Source organism: Hemiscyllium ocellatum, chromosome 6 (genome assembly GCF_020745735.1).
Source record: "Hemiscyllium ocellatum isolate sHemOce1 chromosome 6, sHemOce1.pat.X.cur, whole genome shotgun sequence".
Classification (NCBI taxonomy): Eukaryota; Metazoa; Chordata; class Chondrichthyes; order Orectolobiformes; family Hemiscylliidae; genus Hemiscyllium; species Hemiscyllium ocellatum.
In genome coordinates, this window is record NC_083406.1 from 77,606,028 (window position 1) to 77,619,466 (window position 13,439).

The following is a 13,439-nucleotide window of genomic DNA, read 5'->3' on the forward strand; positions in this document are numbered from 1 at the left end:
ATCAGCTGAAGATGGGTTGGCTAGGAAACTAGGAACTCCTGCAAAAATGTCCAGGATCTGAGATAACTGACCTGTGAAAACTATGACTATCTTCACTTGTACTACATATGACTCCAACCAGCTGAAAGCATCTTCTTGATTCCCATTGATTCTAATTTTCTTATGATTCCTTGATTCCACACTCAGTCAAATTTAACCTTGATATCAAGAGTAGTCATTGTCATCTCACTTCTGATATTCAGACCTTTTGACCATTTTTGAATCAAGGTTGTAACAAGGAGCTGAATGGCCCTGGGAGAACCCAAACTGAGCATCAGTGAGCAGGTTTTTGGTAAGCAGGTGCTACTTGATAGCACAGTTGATGACACCTTCCATCATGATTAAGAGTAGACTCATTGGCTGGTAATTGGCCAGTTTAGAGTTGTCCTGCTATTTCCGTACTGGTCACGCCTGGATAATTTTTCACATTTCCAGATAGATGCTACTTTTTCAGCTATACCAGAACATCAAGTTCTGGAGCACAAGTCTTCAGTACAGTTGCCAGAATATTGTCAGGGCCCATTTTTATTTTAAAAAGGGAGAAAATGGCCTGGTTGTATTATTGCTAAACTACTAATCCAGAAACTCATTTAATATTCTGGGTACCAGGGTTCAAATCCCACTTTAGCAGCTTAATCCACCTTAATATCTAACATGGCTCATGTCAAACTTGTGTCTAAAGGACAGCATGGTGGCTCAGTGGTTAGCACTGCTGCCTCACAGCACCAGGGTCCCAGGCTCGATTCCAGCCTCAGGTGACTGTTTGTGTGGAGTTTGCACATTCTCCCCGTATCTGCGTGGGTTTCCCCCGCTGCTCCAGCTTCCTCCCACAGTCCAAAGATGTGCAGGTCAGGTGAATTGGCCATGCTAAATTACCCATAGTGTGGGTTACTCTTCAGAGGGTTGGTGTGGACTGGTTGGGCTAAAGGGCCTGTTTCCACACTGTAGGGAATCTAATCATTTAATCAAAACATATCACAGTAGTATTCATGCCTTCAGCCTTTCCTTGATATGATGTAGAGTAAATCTATTTGGGCTGAAGATTGGTTTCTGTGATGCTGAAACATTCCAGAGGAGGCTGAGATGGAACATTAACTCGAAACTTATAGCTAAAGAGATTGTTGCAAATGTTTCAACCTTCTTTTTTGCACCAATGTGCTGAGCTGTCCTGCTGTTGAGAATGTGAATATTTGTGGAGCCTTCTCCAGTGAGTTGTTGAATTGTACACTATATTCAGAACTGCATGTGGCATCACTGCAGAGCTAATATCTGGTCCATAGTCCAGACAATCACGTGGCTCAGTCTATCACTTTCTGCTGATGCTGTTCACATCTAAATAGTCCTGTGTTGTAGCTATACCAAGTTATCTCATTTTTAGGTGTGCCCCATGCAGGTCCTGGCATGCCTACCCACATTTTTCATTAAACCAGGGGTTGTCAGTTTGTTGGTAATGATACAGTGGGGGATATGCCAGGTCATGAGATTGCAGTTTGTGGTTGAATATAATCCTGCAGCTGCTAATGGTCCATGGTTTCCAAGTCCTGAGTTGTTCCCGTATTTTTCTACTTAATATTTTCAAACACTTTCACAACAATGGAAGTAAGATGTTGTACCTTTTAAATGATTCTGACACAATTTTAATAAATTCCTGCTGACACATTCTTGTACATTCTAGTCAGGAATACCAAAAAGATTAGAATGTCCCTGAAGACCTGGCACCCATCTGACTTATCCCTCTCTCAAAAAAACTACACCAACCATTAGCTCCCATTCCATCCTACCCACATTTCGCTATTGGTCACCTATAGCATATGTCTGGTACATTGATTTTTCTTTCAAGTTCTTATATGACGTTTTTTTCCTGAAAGTCATCTAACTCTAATTAAAGGAATCAACACTGTTCTCAGTAATCAACTCCACTGTGACAAGTTTCTTATAACAAATAAGCCACTTTTAATGTTAAACTACACTTTAATCTGTTGCAAGAGAAAATTTAGCCTAGGCTTAGTGCAAATATAAATCTGCACAATTCTGCCTTGCTGAAACTAGGGAGCTAATGTTGATACAGCCCTGTTATTTATATTAATTGCAAAATAAAACCACAAGAAAATGTTTAAAAGGAAAAACAGTCTCAAAATAACTGGGAATTATTTATCTCCAATACCATTACTCACCTTAATGGGTTTTCCATTGGGTGTCAGCACCTCCTCAGATAGTTCCATCATTTTCAGTGCCATCAGGGCTATGAGTTTAGCATGATTGCTGCTTTTTCTATGTAACCCTCCAGCAACACAGTATGCATCACCTATTGTTTCCACCTGCAGAAATTCAAATAGGAAAAGGTAATGATGCAGGCTATCACCAGAAAAGGTACATTTTATAAAGAAAAATGGAGGAGCAGAGCCAGGAGATGAGGGTTGTTCCCCTCAATGCACATTGACACCCCACTCACTGCTGGCAGTTCTGCTCACCACAAGCTCAAACATCCCTTTCCAGTTGGGAGAAGAATTGAAGCAACAATCACTATGTGCCTCTCTGCTTGTCATAGGTCCCCGTTCAGACCTGCCTGTCTTCTTAGTCACTCTTTCCTACATGCAGTTATTCTTCTCTCTTCTACTATTTTGGCTTTTGTAAAATCCACTGGAGGGCCATTGGCACAATGTAGCACCAAAATCATCATAGCTTTCATCGACAAGCTCCCAGGGACACCTACTGACAACTTATGTGAAGCATTATCAGGTGAATATCAGTTATATTTTTCAGTGCAGAAATCAATGTTTTCAACAAAATTGCACCAGCAAACAAGTTTTAAGCTTTGAAAGTTTCTCTCCTGTTACTATTGCAAATCATTCATGGATTCCCTACAAATACAATTTTTTAATATAATTCTTGCTATATAATACAGGAAATATTATATAATCATAACTTGGAATCTCTACAGTGTGGAAGCAGGCCATTCAGCCCATCGAGTCCACACCGACCTCTGAAAAGCATTCCACCCAGACCCACTCTCCTAACTCTATCCCTGTAACTCTGTATTTCCCATAATCCACCTAGCCTGCACATCCCTGGACACTATGGGCAATTTAGTTTGCCAGTCCACCTAACCTGTACATCTTTGGACTGTGGAAGGAAATCAGAGCACCCAAAGAAAAACCCATGCAGTCACAGCAACAATGTGCAACTCCACACAGACAGGTGCCTGAGGTTAGTCTCGAACCTGAGTCACTGGCACTATGAGGCAACTGTGCTAACTACTGAGCCACTGCTTTTACTTCCAAGATCCTTTACTGTATTTCTTGCACACTCTGCCCAAGATGCTACTATCAGTAAGATCTTCCTTTTCTATAGGTTTTTTTAAAAAATTATCAATCCTGCTTTTAGTTATTCTCTGTCTTTGCAGACCATTTTCAGAACAAGGAGGATATCATTGCTTGGGTCTCTTCAGATTAAGGTAGGCATCTGTCAAAGTTACAAAATCATGGCCTTCCTTTTTTAAATATTGAATGTAGTTCTCTGACATTATTTCTAATGCCTCACATATTTGCTTACCTGCAACTATAAACTTTTTGAATATCCCTTTTCCTTTAAACTTTCCATACATTTGCTTTCTCCTGAATCTCCCTTCCATCCACATCTTTCAATACATTAGTCCCTGTTTGAACTTATCATTTTAGATTGCATTGCCAATTCCTCTTGACTGTTCTTCCCCAAGTTCTCACATCTTTACCTGTTTTCTCTACGTTCTCAGTTGAATCCTCCCTCACTATTCAGCTTGACCTCTCTGTGAGGACACTGGTACCAATTGGTTTAGGGCAGCAAGTAAATCAAATGCTTCTTTAAACCAATGGAAGTGACAGTTATATATGTTAAATGGGACAGCAACACCATGTCAACTGAACTAAAAACCACCAGCACTGCTGTCAAAGAGTATAAACCCAAGTGCCATGACAGGCTATCATTTCTGACTGTAGGTAAGCTGAATGCACGATTCATTCAATGAAACGGTTAGTCCAGTGATTTTCCAGACCCTGGAAAATATCTGTCCAAGAAGAAAAAAATACAACTATTACAAAAAATTGCAATAATTGCAACAATAATATTGTGCCTAAAAAAGACGTTGTCTACTCCTTCAATGCTTCGCTCCTCAGCACCAAAAACCCAGAGGTATTTTTGAACTACTTCTTGAAAAATTTCTTCATGAAAGAAAAACAGAGGAGGAGAAGCTTTGTCAATAATCTGCAATGTACTCTACCGAGTGTCACAAAATATGGGTGTGCTCAACAGAGATCATAGATGCTAATCAACTAAATAACCTGAAATTGTAAGAAGATGATTATTGCAGTCAGCCTCCTGAGCAATTATCCCATCAATTATATTCATAGAATACCTGAAATGCAGAGTGGCCTTTTGACTCAACAAGTTTGCACTTACCCTCACCCATCCCCATATTTACCATAGCTAACCCACCTAGCCTGCACATTCATGGACATTACAGGGCAATTCAGCATGGCCAGTCCACCCAATTTGCATCTCTTTGGACTGTGGAAGGAAACTGGAGCATCCAGCAGAAACTCAATGCAGACACATGGAGAACTTGCAAACTCCACACAGAAAATCCCCCAAAAGCAAGAACTGAACCTGGGTCCCTGGTGCTGTGAGGCAACAATGTGTCACTGTGTGCCCATAACCCTTAAAATGTTGCATGATAATTTTAAGGGTTTGATTGCCACATTGCTTTAAATGATATTTGGATGCCAAAAAGGGGACACTTTGAAATGAAACATAATGCTATACATAGAATGTAGCTGACAATCTGAACAGTAATATTTATTGAATTTTTGATTTTGTGATGACTTGAAGGATGCATCCTTTGCTAATATTTTCTAAGACCGGCACAAAATTTTAAGAAATGACAAAAATTACGAGATTATTCTGAGTAACTCACATTAGGTGGCCTCATCAAAATGTATTCTGAATATTTAGGATTAAGGGCAGGTGGTTCCCTAATTAAATTTGGATGTAAAGGATAACTTAAGCACAAAATGTTGCAGAAAATCAGGTAGGAAAGTTGTGTATGTATATAACAGAGGCCAACCATTAACACTACACCATTTCCCTGCAATTGGCCCATATCCTTTTAAATCTTTCCTATCCATGTACTTGTCCAAATGCCTTTTAAATGTTGTTAATGTACGTGCCTCAATCACTTCCGCTGGCAGCTCATTCCATATGCATACCACCCTCTGTAAAACCTTGCTCCTCAGATTCCCTTTTACTCTTTCCCTTCTAATCTTAAATTGATGCCCTCTTGTCTTGACTCCCCAACCCCATCCCTCTCATGATCTTATACACTTCTATAAGGTCCCCCCTCAGTCTCGTAAGCTCTAAAGAAAAACGTCCTCATTTGTTCAACCTCTCCCTACAACTCAGACCCTCGAGTCTTGGCAACATCCTTGTAAATTTCTTCTGCACTCTTTCCAGTTTAATAACATCCTTCCTACAGCAGGGTGACCAAAACTGAACACAAGTGCAGCCTCACCAATGTCCTGTATAACTGTAACATAACTCCCCAACTTCTATACTCAATGCCCAGACTGATAAAGACCCTCCTACACTGCCCTGTCTACCTGTGATTCCATTTTCAGAGGACCATGCACCTGAACTCCAAAGTCCCTCTGTTCCACTACACTCCTTAAACCCTTCCATTCACCATGAAACTCCTACCTTGATTTGACTTTCCAAATTGCAAGACCTCACACTTATCTATATTAAGCTCCATGTCATTTCTCGGCCCACTTCCCTAACTGATCAAGGTCCTGCTCCAATATCTGATAATCTTCCTCACTCTCCACGATACCTCTTATTTTAGTGTTAGTGTCATCTGCAAACTTACTAATCATGTCTTGCACATTCTCATCCAAACCATTGATACAGATAACAAACAGCAATGGGTCCAGCACCAATCCGTGGGGCACTCCACTAGTCACAGACCTCCAGTCCGACAAGCATCCTTCCACTATTACCATCTGCATCCTACCATTATATTCATACAATTCTTTATTTCATCCGTAAAAAGTAAGTTCAAATAAACTCAAGAGAGGAGATTTTGCAAATTTGATCACCCATTACAGAGCACATAAATATTTTGGCACGGAGGACAAATTTTCTGTCCATTAATTAGAAGAAATTGAAAAGAAGGGGGAATCTGCTGATCATTTGAACCAGCTGCCCAGTTTGTATCCACAGCATGCACTAGAGAGAAGATTTGTAAAACCTATCCTTAAAGATTAAAAGAAGAAAATCACAAATATATCTAAACTAAACCAGAAAAAAATGCATAAAAATACCGAGGGTTCAAAGGTGGAAAAGAAAAGGTCGGTTTCAGTTTTTGTTTTGAGTCTTCTGTTAATATTTCAGGTACAGATTTTGACCAATCTTTTATGTTACACCTTGCAAGGATTTTCATTTCAGATTTTTAACAGCTTGACTGCAAGGACAATCCATTAATAAGTTAATTCTTCAGCTCTGTTTTTTTAAAAAAAAGGGCTGTTGGGGAATCCAACTTCAGGCTGTGGCCATTATTTTCATATCAGTGCTTTAAAGATTTACCTTATATACATCCAGGATTCCGCATTGGTAGTCAAACCTGGTATACAGTTCATTCAGCATACTAATTACTTGCATTGGGGTGCATTGTGCACAAATGGCAGTAAAGCCAACAATGTCAGAGAAAAGCATGGTAACATCATCAAATTTCCTTGCTGGCACTGATTTTCTCTGCCACAGTTGTTGGGCAACATCACCTGGGAAGATTGAATAAAGTAAGTCCACTGTCTTCTTCTTTTCTTCCTCTAAGGCTTGATGTGTTTTTTCAAGTGTTGCTTTCAATTTGTCCATGCGCTTCTTCAGGCCATCCTGGGCTTTAGCCTGTTCACCCACTAAAATAACATCACGAGTAGCATCGTGGATGGGTATGTCTGATAGATGTAAACCTCGTCCCATTAATTGCTCCAGCTTGTCAACACATGGTGAGCCCAGGAAAAGAACAGAGTTTGATTCAGGCACATGAATCATTTGTCCCTTAATCTCCATCACCTAAGAAGAAAGGCAAAGACTTCATTAAGAGTTTGTACAATAATCCAAATATAATCTCTCAGCACAAATCAATTATAAACAATAATAAAACAAGCAAATATTATACTATGTCATTTAATTTTGTTCAGGATAATCATCTGTGATTGGTTTAGGGGTTATATGCAAGACAATTCAAGCATATTTGTATGATCTCTAAAAAGCATTGAGAAGGATTTGATGCATCCACTAAGATTAAAATTAAGTTTCTGCATTGAAGCATTGTGTTTCCTTACATCAAGTCCAATGGCTAAAAATAAACTTGAAAAGATCATTCAACATACCAAATATTAAAATATTATAAATCCTAACTTTAGTTTGATCACTCCAAAGTTCTCTGTATTTGTTATATTTGTAAGTCAGACTTTTTTTACAATTGCAGTACAATTACAGTTTGGATATAATAAAACCAATAGTCATCTGAGCCACTCCCACTAATCTCTAGTGCCAAAACCACCATACAGCAGGGAGGAAATAAATCGGAAAGGATACTTCTGGGATTTCTTTTATACCCCACATAAAGTCTGGTGGAGAATGAAACAGAGACTTATCAGATACTGTGAGTATCATCGGATGAGTTGTTATAATTACCCAGGGTTAACTTATTAATTTCAATTCATTGATATAAGCTGAATGCAACTCCCCTGTAGGATGGCAGTTTGGTAAAGAAAAAATTGATATTGTCATATTACAATTTTCAGAAGTTTGTAATATTTGAAATGATACAGCATCCATTTGAGGAATTGCACAAATGCATATAATCATACCTGCTTGAAAACCCAAATAGGATTGCCAGGTAGCTGTAATAGATGATTCATGAGAGATTGTATGAAACTTTTAAAACAGTGAATCCAACATGGAAAGTTGAGCATGAAATTTGCATAAGGGCAGAACATTTTAATGAAGTCAGTCTACAGACACTTCTGGAACAAAAGCGACAAACATCAGAAGTTCTTGGTGCTGATTGTAACCTCAGCTTCCTCCCTTTAGAGGGTGTCAGTGATGACTTTTCATCCCTAGAAATGTAGAAAAATGCCAAAAGACTTGATAATTTCCCTTTTAAAGTTCAGGTGCCATAGACAGCAACACATGGCTCACTGTCTAAAATGCAATGTTATCCTTCAGGCAACATTATGGCTAAGGGCTTCACTGACCTTTTTGTCAAGGAACTTTTCCATTTCTCTAACATGCAGAAACTTTAGATTGTGATACCAGCAACTTGTAACCTCAGCTATCTGATGTTATGTGGGAGACATTGCACAAACATTATCTTTTACTAAAAAGTATAACCTAATTTACTTACAGCAATATGCATTTCAAACCTCGATCTGAACCTAACAGGAATTTCAGTCTGTTCCTATTTACACCAGCACAAGTAAATTCCAAGTTCATGTGTGTAAGTTTAAAGGAAGTCCCAATAGATGTTAAAAGAAAATTGTTTCTCTCTAAATAGGAATTGTTTCTGGACTAAATTTTAAGGTCTCCTTTCCATCCACCTGAAGTTGGGGAGATATCACAAAATGCAACACATGGCCAGCCCACCGACTCCTTGCCTCATCCAGACCTATCTTTCATTTTAAATAATTGGCAAGATGGGCAGCCTGACAGCTATTATTACATGAGATAGTGACAGGCAAGAGTCCTTTGAGGGTCCTCGGTGCCCATCGGAGGTAGAAGAGACTCACTCTAACTAATGCACCACATTTAAAACCACATTGGTGCCATTTGGAACATCATTGCCAAAAGTGGCCCTCCTCCACATGGGAAGGCTGTCACTTCAATGGAGGCTACTTCCCAGAGATAGTGAGACATCATCCTCAACGAGGAGGCACCAGTATCAAAGGCTGTTCTGTGATTTAAATATTGTTGCCAACGTTTTCTTTGCAACCTAGATTTATTTGAAGGACACGGGCGGGGAGTATTTTGTTTGATTCAGCAAATTCTGGATAATCGAATGCCGGATAATATAGTTTAGCCAAGTATCGGGACTTTGTGACCTTGCCGGATAATCATATACTCGGATAATCGAATACCAGATAATCAAGGTCCCTCTGTAATTACTTTTGATCTCTACATTAGGCTAGAGGAAGCATGGGTAGGCATCTTCAGAGCTGTCCTGAGCTGCTCCTCGGCAGCATTAATCACAAAACCTTCCACAGCTGTGAGAGTGATCAGGAGGAGGTCTGTTTGAGGGGTGTCCAAATGACTGAGAGGGTGTATTGGCTGGTTCTGTGTGAGACACTGGGGTTCTGAGTGGGCATTGTTGTGACTGGGGGCTTAGTTGGGTAAATGCCAGTGACAAGAGGACTGTTGCTGTTTGGATGAGGAAGTATGTAAATGAATGAACAAATAAGGGAGGCAAGGTCTGATTAAATGAATTACTGACTGAGATGGTTGGGTGAGTGATAGTTTAGTGGCTGTGGGGCAAATAATTGAGTGAGCATCTCACCGGCAGTGAAATGGGTGAATAAGTGTCCAACTGGTGGTCTGGGTAGGTGTATAAGTGAGTGACTGCGGCACTAACAAGTGCGTAAGTAAGCAACTGGAGCTCTGGGTGGATGGATGAATGAGTGGACATCTGTCTGGAGATCAGAATGAATCAATGAGTAAGTGAATGTCTAACAAGGACCTGGATGAGTGAGAGGGAGAATGACTGAGCATCTGGGTGACTGAGTGATTGAGTAACTGACTGGGGATCTGAATGGATGAGTGAGTGAATGATTGTGATCTGGATGGCTGAATGAGTGGGTGAGCAGATTAGGTTCTAGGCAGGCTAGTAAGTGACTGAGGGTCTGAGTAATTGAGCAGGGTAGTGAGTGACTGACTAACTGGGGTACTGTGTGAATGACCATAGAGTTGCAGCATAGGCATTTAAGAAGGTATTTCAGAATACACAGAACTGATACATTCCAAAGGAAAAGAAAGATTCCAAGGAGTGGGCTGACCAACTGTGACTAACTAAAAATGTTAAAGCTAGTTAAAGATGGGAAGAGAAAGTTTGGAAAAATTAAAGAATAAGCAATAGATTAATAAAGAAGGAAACATTTGTGAATGAGAGAAAGCTAGCTTGAAACAAAATAACAGATCGTAAGAGTTTTTATAGATATAAAAAGGAAAAAAGGAAATAAAGTAAATGAATACTGGTCATATTGAAACTGGCACTTGGAAATTCATAATGGAAAATAAGGAGATGTGGACTAATTGAATAGGTCTGTTAAATAATAAGAAAATGCTGGTGAAACTCATCAGGCCTGGCAGTATCTACGGTCTGGTGTGAAACAGTGATAAGGTTTGGAGTCCAACATGATTATTTTTCAGAACTGAAACAAGCAGGAAAATGATGCTTCAGGACTCCTGGACCACCAGGAGTCTGTCCTGCACAATCTGTCCTATCTGTTCCTGGTAGGATTTAAGGTCTCTATGAGATATCTCCTCATTCTTCTCAACCTTTTCTTGGATTCTGGGTAATCCAAGATGGAGGATGGGAAAAATTTCTGGCTGTAAGAGCTGCTCCTTTTTTCGAGGTATTTTAGGTGTTGGAGGTGATTTCCTCAAATTCCAAGAGCAGCAATTACTGTTTTATATGCTGTTGCATTGTTTTGGAACTTTGGGGAAAAAAAAGTCAAAACAACAACAGTTTAAAAGGAAAAAGAGCAGACAAAGGAAGCACATGGTGAGGACAGTGCAGGAGGGAGAAAGAGAGAGAGAACCTGCACAGTTACCACCTTTGCTGTTTGAATTTGTGTATCGCTGGACATCGGAGTGCATCTGGGAAAATTAACAAACAGTGAAATTCACAACTAATCTTGGAGGAACCGGTTTGGGCGAAGTTCACAGCACAGAATCAGATAAGTTAATTGTTGTTTTAAGTCTATCCAAGAGAAAGGCTGCAGTAGTGTGTATAGTGGATTCTTTCTTGATTATATATTTTTGGAGATCAGTCTCTTGATTAAACGTAAAATATAAGCCATAGCTATTAATTTCACCTGAGGCAGTGTTTGTAGAGGAATAAGACAGTGTTATTTTCTGGGTCTGTAGATTGTGAAGGAGCAAAAGTGGCCTTTGCAGTGATATGTATTTCTTGTCAGATGTGGGAGTTTAAAGAGAGTTTAAGGATTACTGCGGATTATATCTGCCATAAATGCTGTTGGATGCGAATCTTATCAGATCGAATGGATTGGTTGGAGAGACAGATAGAAGCGATGAGGAATTTGCAACATCAACAGTATGTGATGGATGGCAGTTATAGGAAGGGGGGAAATTCTTAGATACAGTCACATAGATGGGTTAACTCCAGTAAGGGTGAGAGAGGTTAGCACCGAGGGCAGGAGTCTTTTGTGGATATACCCATTCCAAACGGGTATGCTGTTTTGGAAAATGTAGGGGGTGATGGATTCTCAGGGGAACATAGCATGAGCAGCCAGGTTTTTGGTATTGAGACTGGCTCGAATGCAACGAGGGGTACGTCGGCTTCCAAGAGATCAATTGTATTAGGGGATTCTGTCGTTAGAGGTACAGACAGACATTTCTGTGGTCAGCAAAGAAAAAGCAGAATGGTGTGTTGTTTCCCTGGTGTCAGGATCAAGGATGTCTCAGAGAGGATGCAGAATGTTCTCATGGGGGAGAGGGGCCAACAGGACGTCATTATCCACATTGGAACCAACAACATTGGATGGGAAAAAGTTGAGGCTCTGAAGGGAGATTACAGAGAGTTAGGCAGAAATTTGAAAAGGTCCTCAAGGGTAGTAATATCTGGATTACTCCCAGTGCCATGGGCTAGTGAGGGCAGAAATAGGAGGATATAGCAGATGAATGTATGGCTGGGGAGCTGGTGTATGGGAGAATCAAACAGTCAGGGCAGACAGGGACAAGGTAGGACTAATAAGTTAAACTGCATTTATTTCAATGCAAGGGGCCTAACAGGGAAGGCAGATGAACTCAGGGCATGGTTTGGAACATGGGACTGGAATATCATAGCAATTACAGAAACATGGCTCAGGGATGGGCAGGACTGGCAGGTTAATGTTCCAGGATACAAATACTACTGGAAGGATAGAAAGGGACGCAAGAGAGGAGAGCAAGTGGCATTTTTGATAAGGGATAGCATTCCGGGAGGATATTCCCGGAAATACATCCAGGGAAGTTATTTGAGTGAAAATGAGAAATAAGAAAGGGATGATCACCTTATTGGGATTGTATTATAGACCCCCTAATAGTCAGAGGGAAATCGAGAAACAAACTTGTAAGGAGACCTCAGTTACCTGTAAGAATAATAGGGTACTTATGGTAAGGGATTTTAACTTCCCAAACATCGACTGGGACTGCCATAGTGTTAAAGGTTTAGATGGAGAGGAATTTCTTAAGTGTGTACAAGACAATTTTCTGATTCAGTATGTGGATGTACCTACTAGAGAAGTTGCAAAACTTGACCTACTCTTGGGAAATAAGGCAGGGCAGGTGACTGAGGTGTCAGTGGGGAGCACTTTGGGAATGGTGACCATAATTCTATTCATTATAAAATAGTGATGGAAAAGGATAGACCAGATCCAAAAGTTGAGGTTCTAAATTGGAGAAAGGCCAATTTTGACGGTATTAGGCAAAAGCTTTCGAAAGCTGATTGGAGGCAGATGTTCTCAGGTAAAGGGATGGCTGGAAAATGGGAAGCCTTCAGAAATGAGATAACAAGAATCCAGAGAAAGTATATTCCTCTCAGGGTAAAAGGAAGGCTGGTAGGTATAGGGAATGCTGGATGACTAAAGAAATTGAGAGTTTGATTAAGAAAAAGAAGGAAGCATATGTCAGGTATAGACAGGATAAATCGAGTGAATCCTTAGAAGAGTATAAAGAAAGTAGGAGTATACTTAAGAGGGAAATCAGGAGGGCAAAACTGGGACATGAGATAGCTTTGGAAAATAGAATTAAGGAGAATCCACAGGGTTTTTACAAATATATTAAGACAAAAGGGTAGCTAGGGAGAGAATAGGGACCCTCAAAGATCAGCAAGGCAACCTTTGTGTGGAGCCACAGAAAATGGAAGAGATACTAAATGAATATTTTGCATCAGTATTTACTGTGGAAAAGGATATGGAAGATGTAGACTGTAGGGAAATAGATGGTGACATCTTGCAAAATGTCCAGACTACAGAGGAGGAAGTGCTGGATGTCTTGAAACGGTTAAAAGAGGATAAATCCCGAGGACCTGATCAGGTGTACCCGAGAACTCTGTGGGAAGCTAGAGAAGTGATTGCTGGACCTCTTGCTGAGAT

The 13,439-nt window shown here is 40.1% G+C and overlaps 1 protein-coding gene across 3 annotated transcripts in view; it reads right to left on the reverse strand.

The window, feature by feature from the left end:
- The window catches only part of gucy1a2 (guanylate cyclase 1, soluble, alpha 2), a 255,242-nt gene that overhangs the window by 45,469 nt on the left and 196,334 nt on the right, over positions 1 to 13,439 (reverse strand). For all 3 annotated transcript variants that reach the window (XM_060826682.1, XM_060826683.1, XM_060826681.1), the window contains 2 exons: positions 6,652 to 7,137; positions 2,214 to 2,357 (listed from right to left, as the gene is read on the reverse strand). In XM_060826682.1, the coding sequence (XP_060682665.1) occupies positions 2,214 to 2,357; positions 6,652 to 7,137 (630 nt within the window). The remainder of the gene's footprint in view (positions 1 to 2,213; positions 2,358 to 6,651; positions 7,138 to 13,439) is intronic.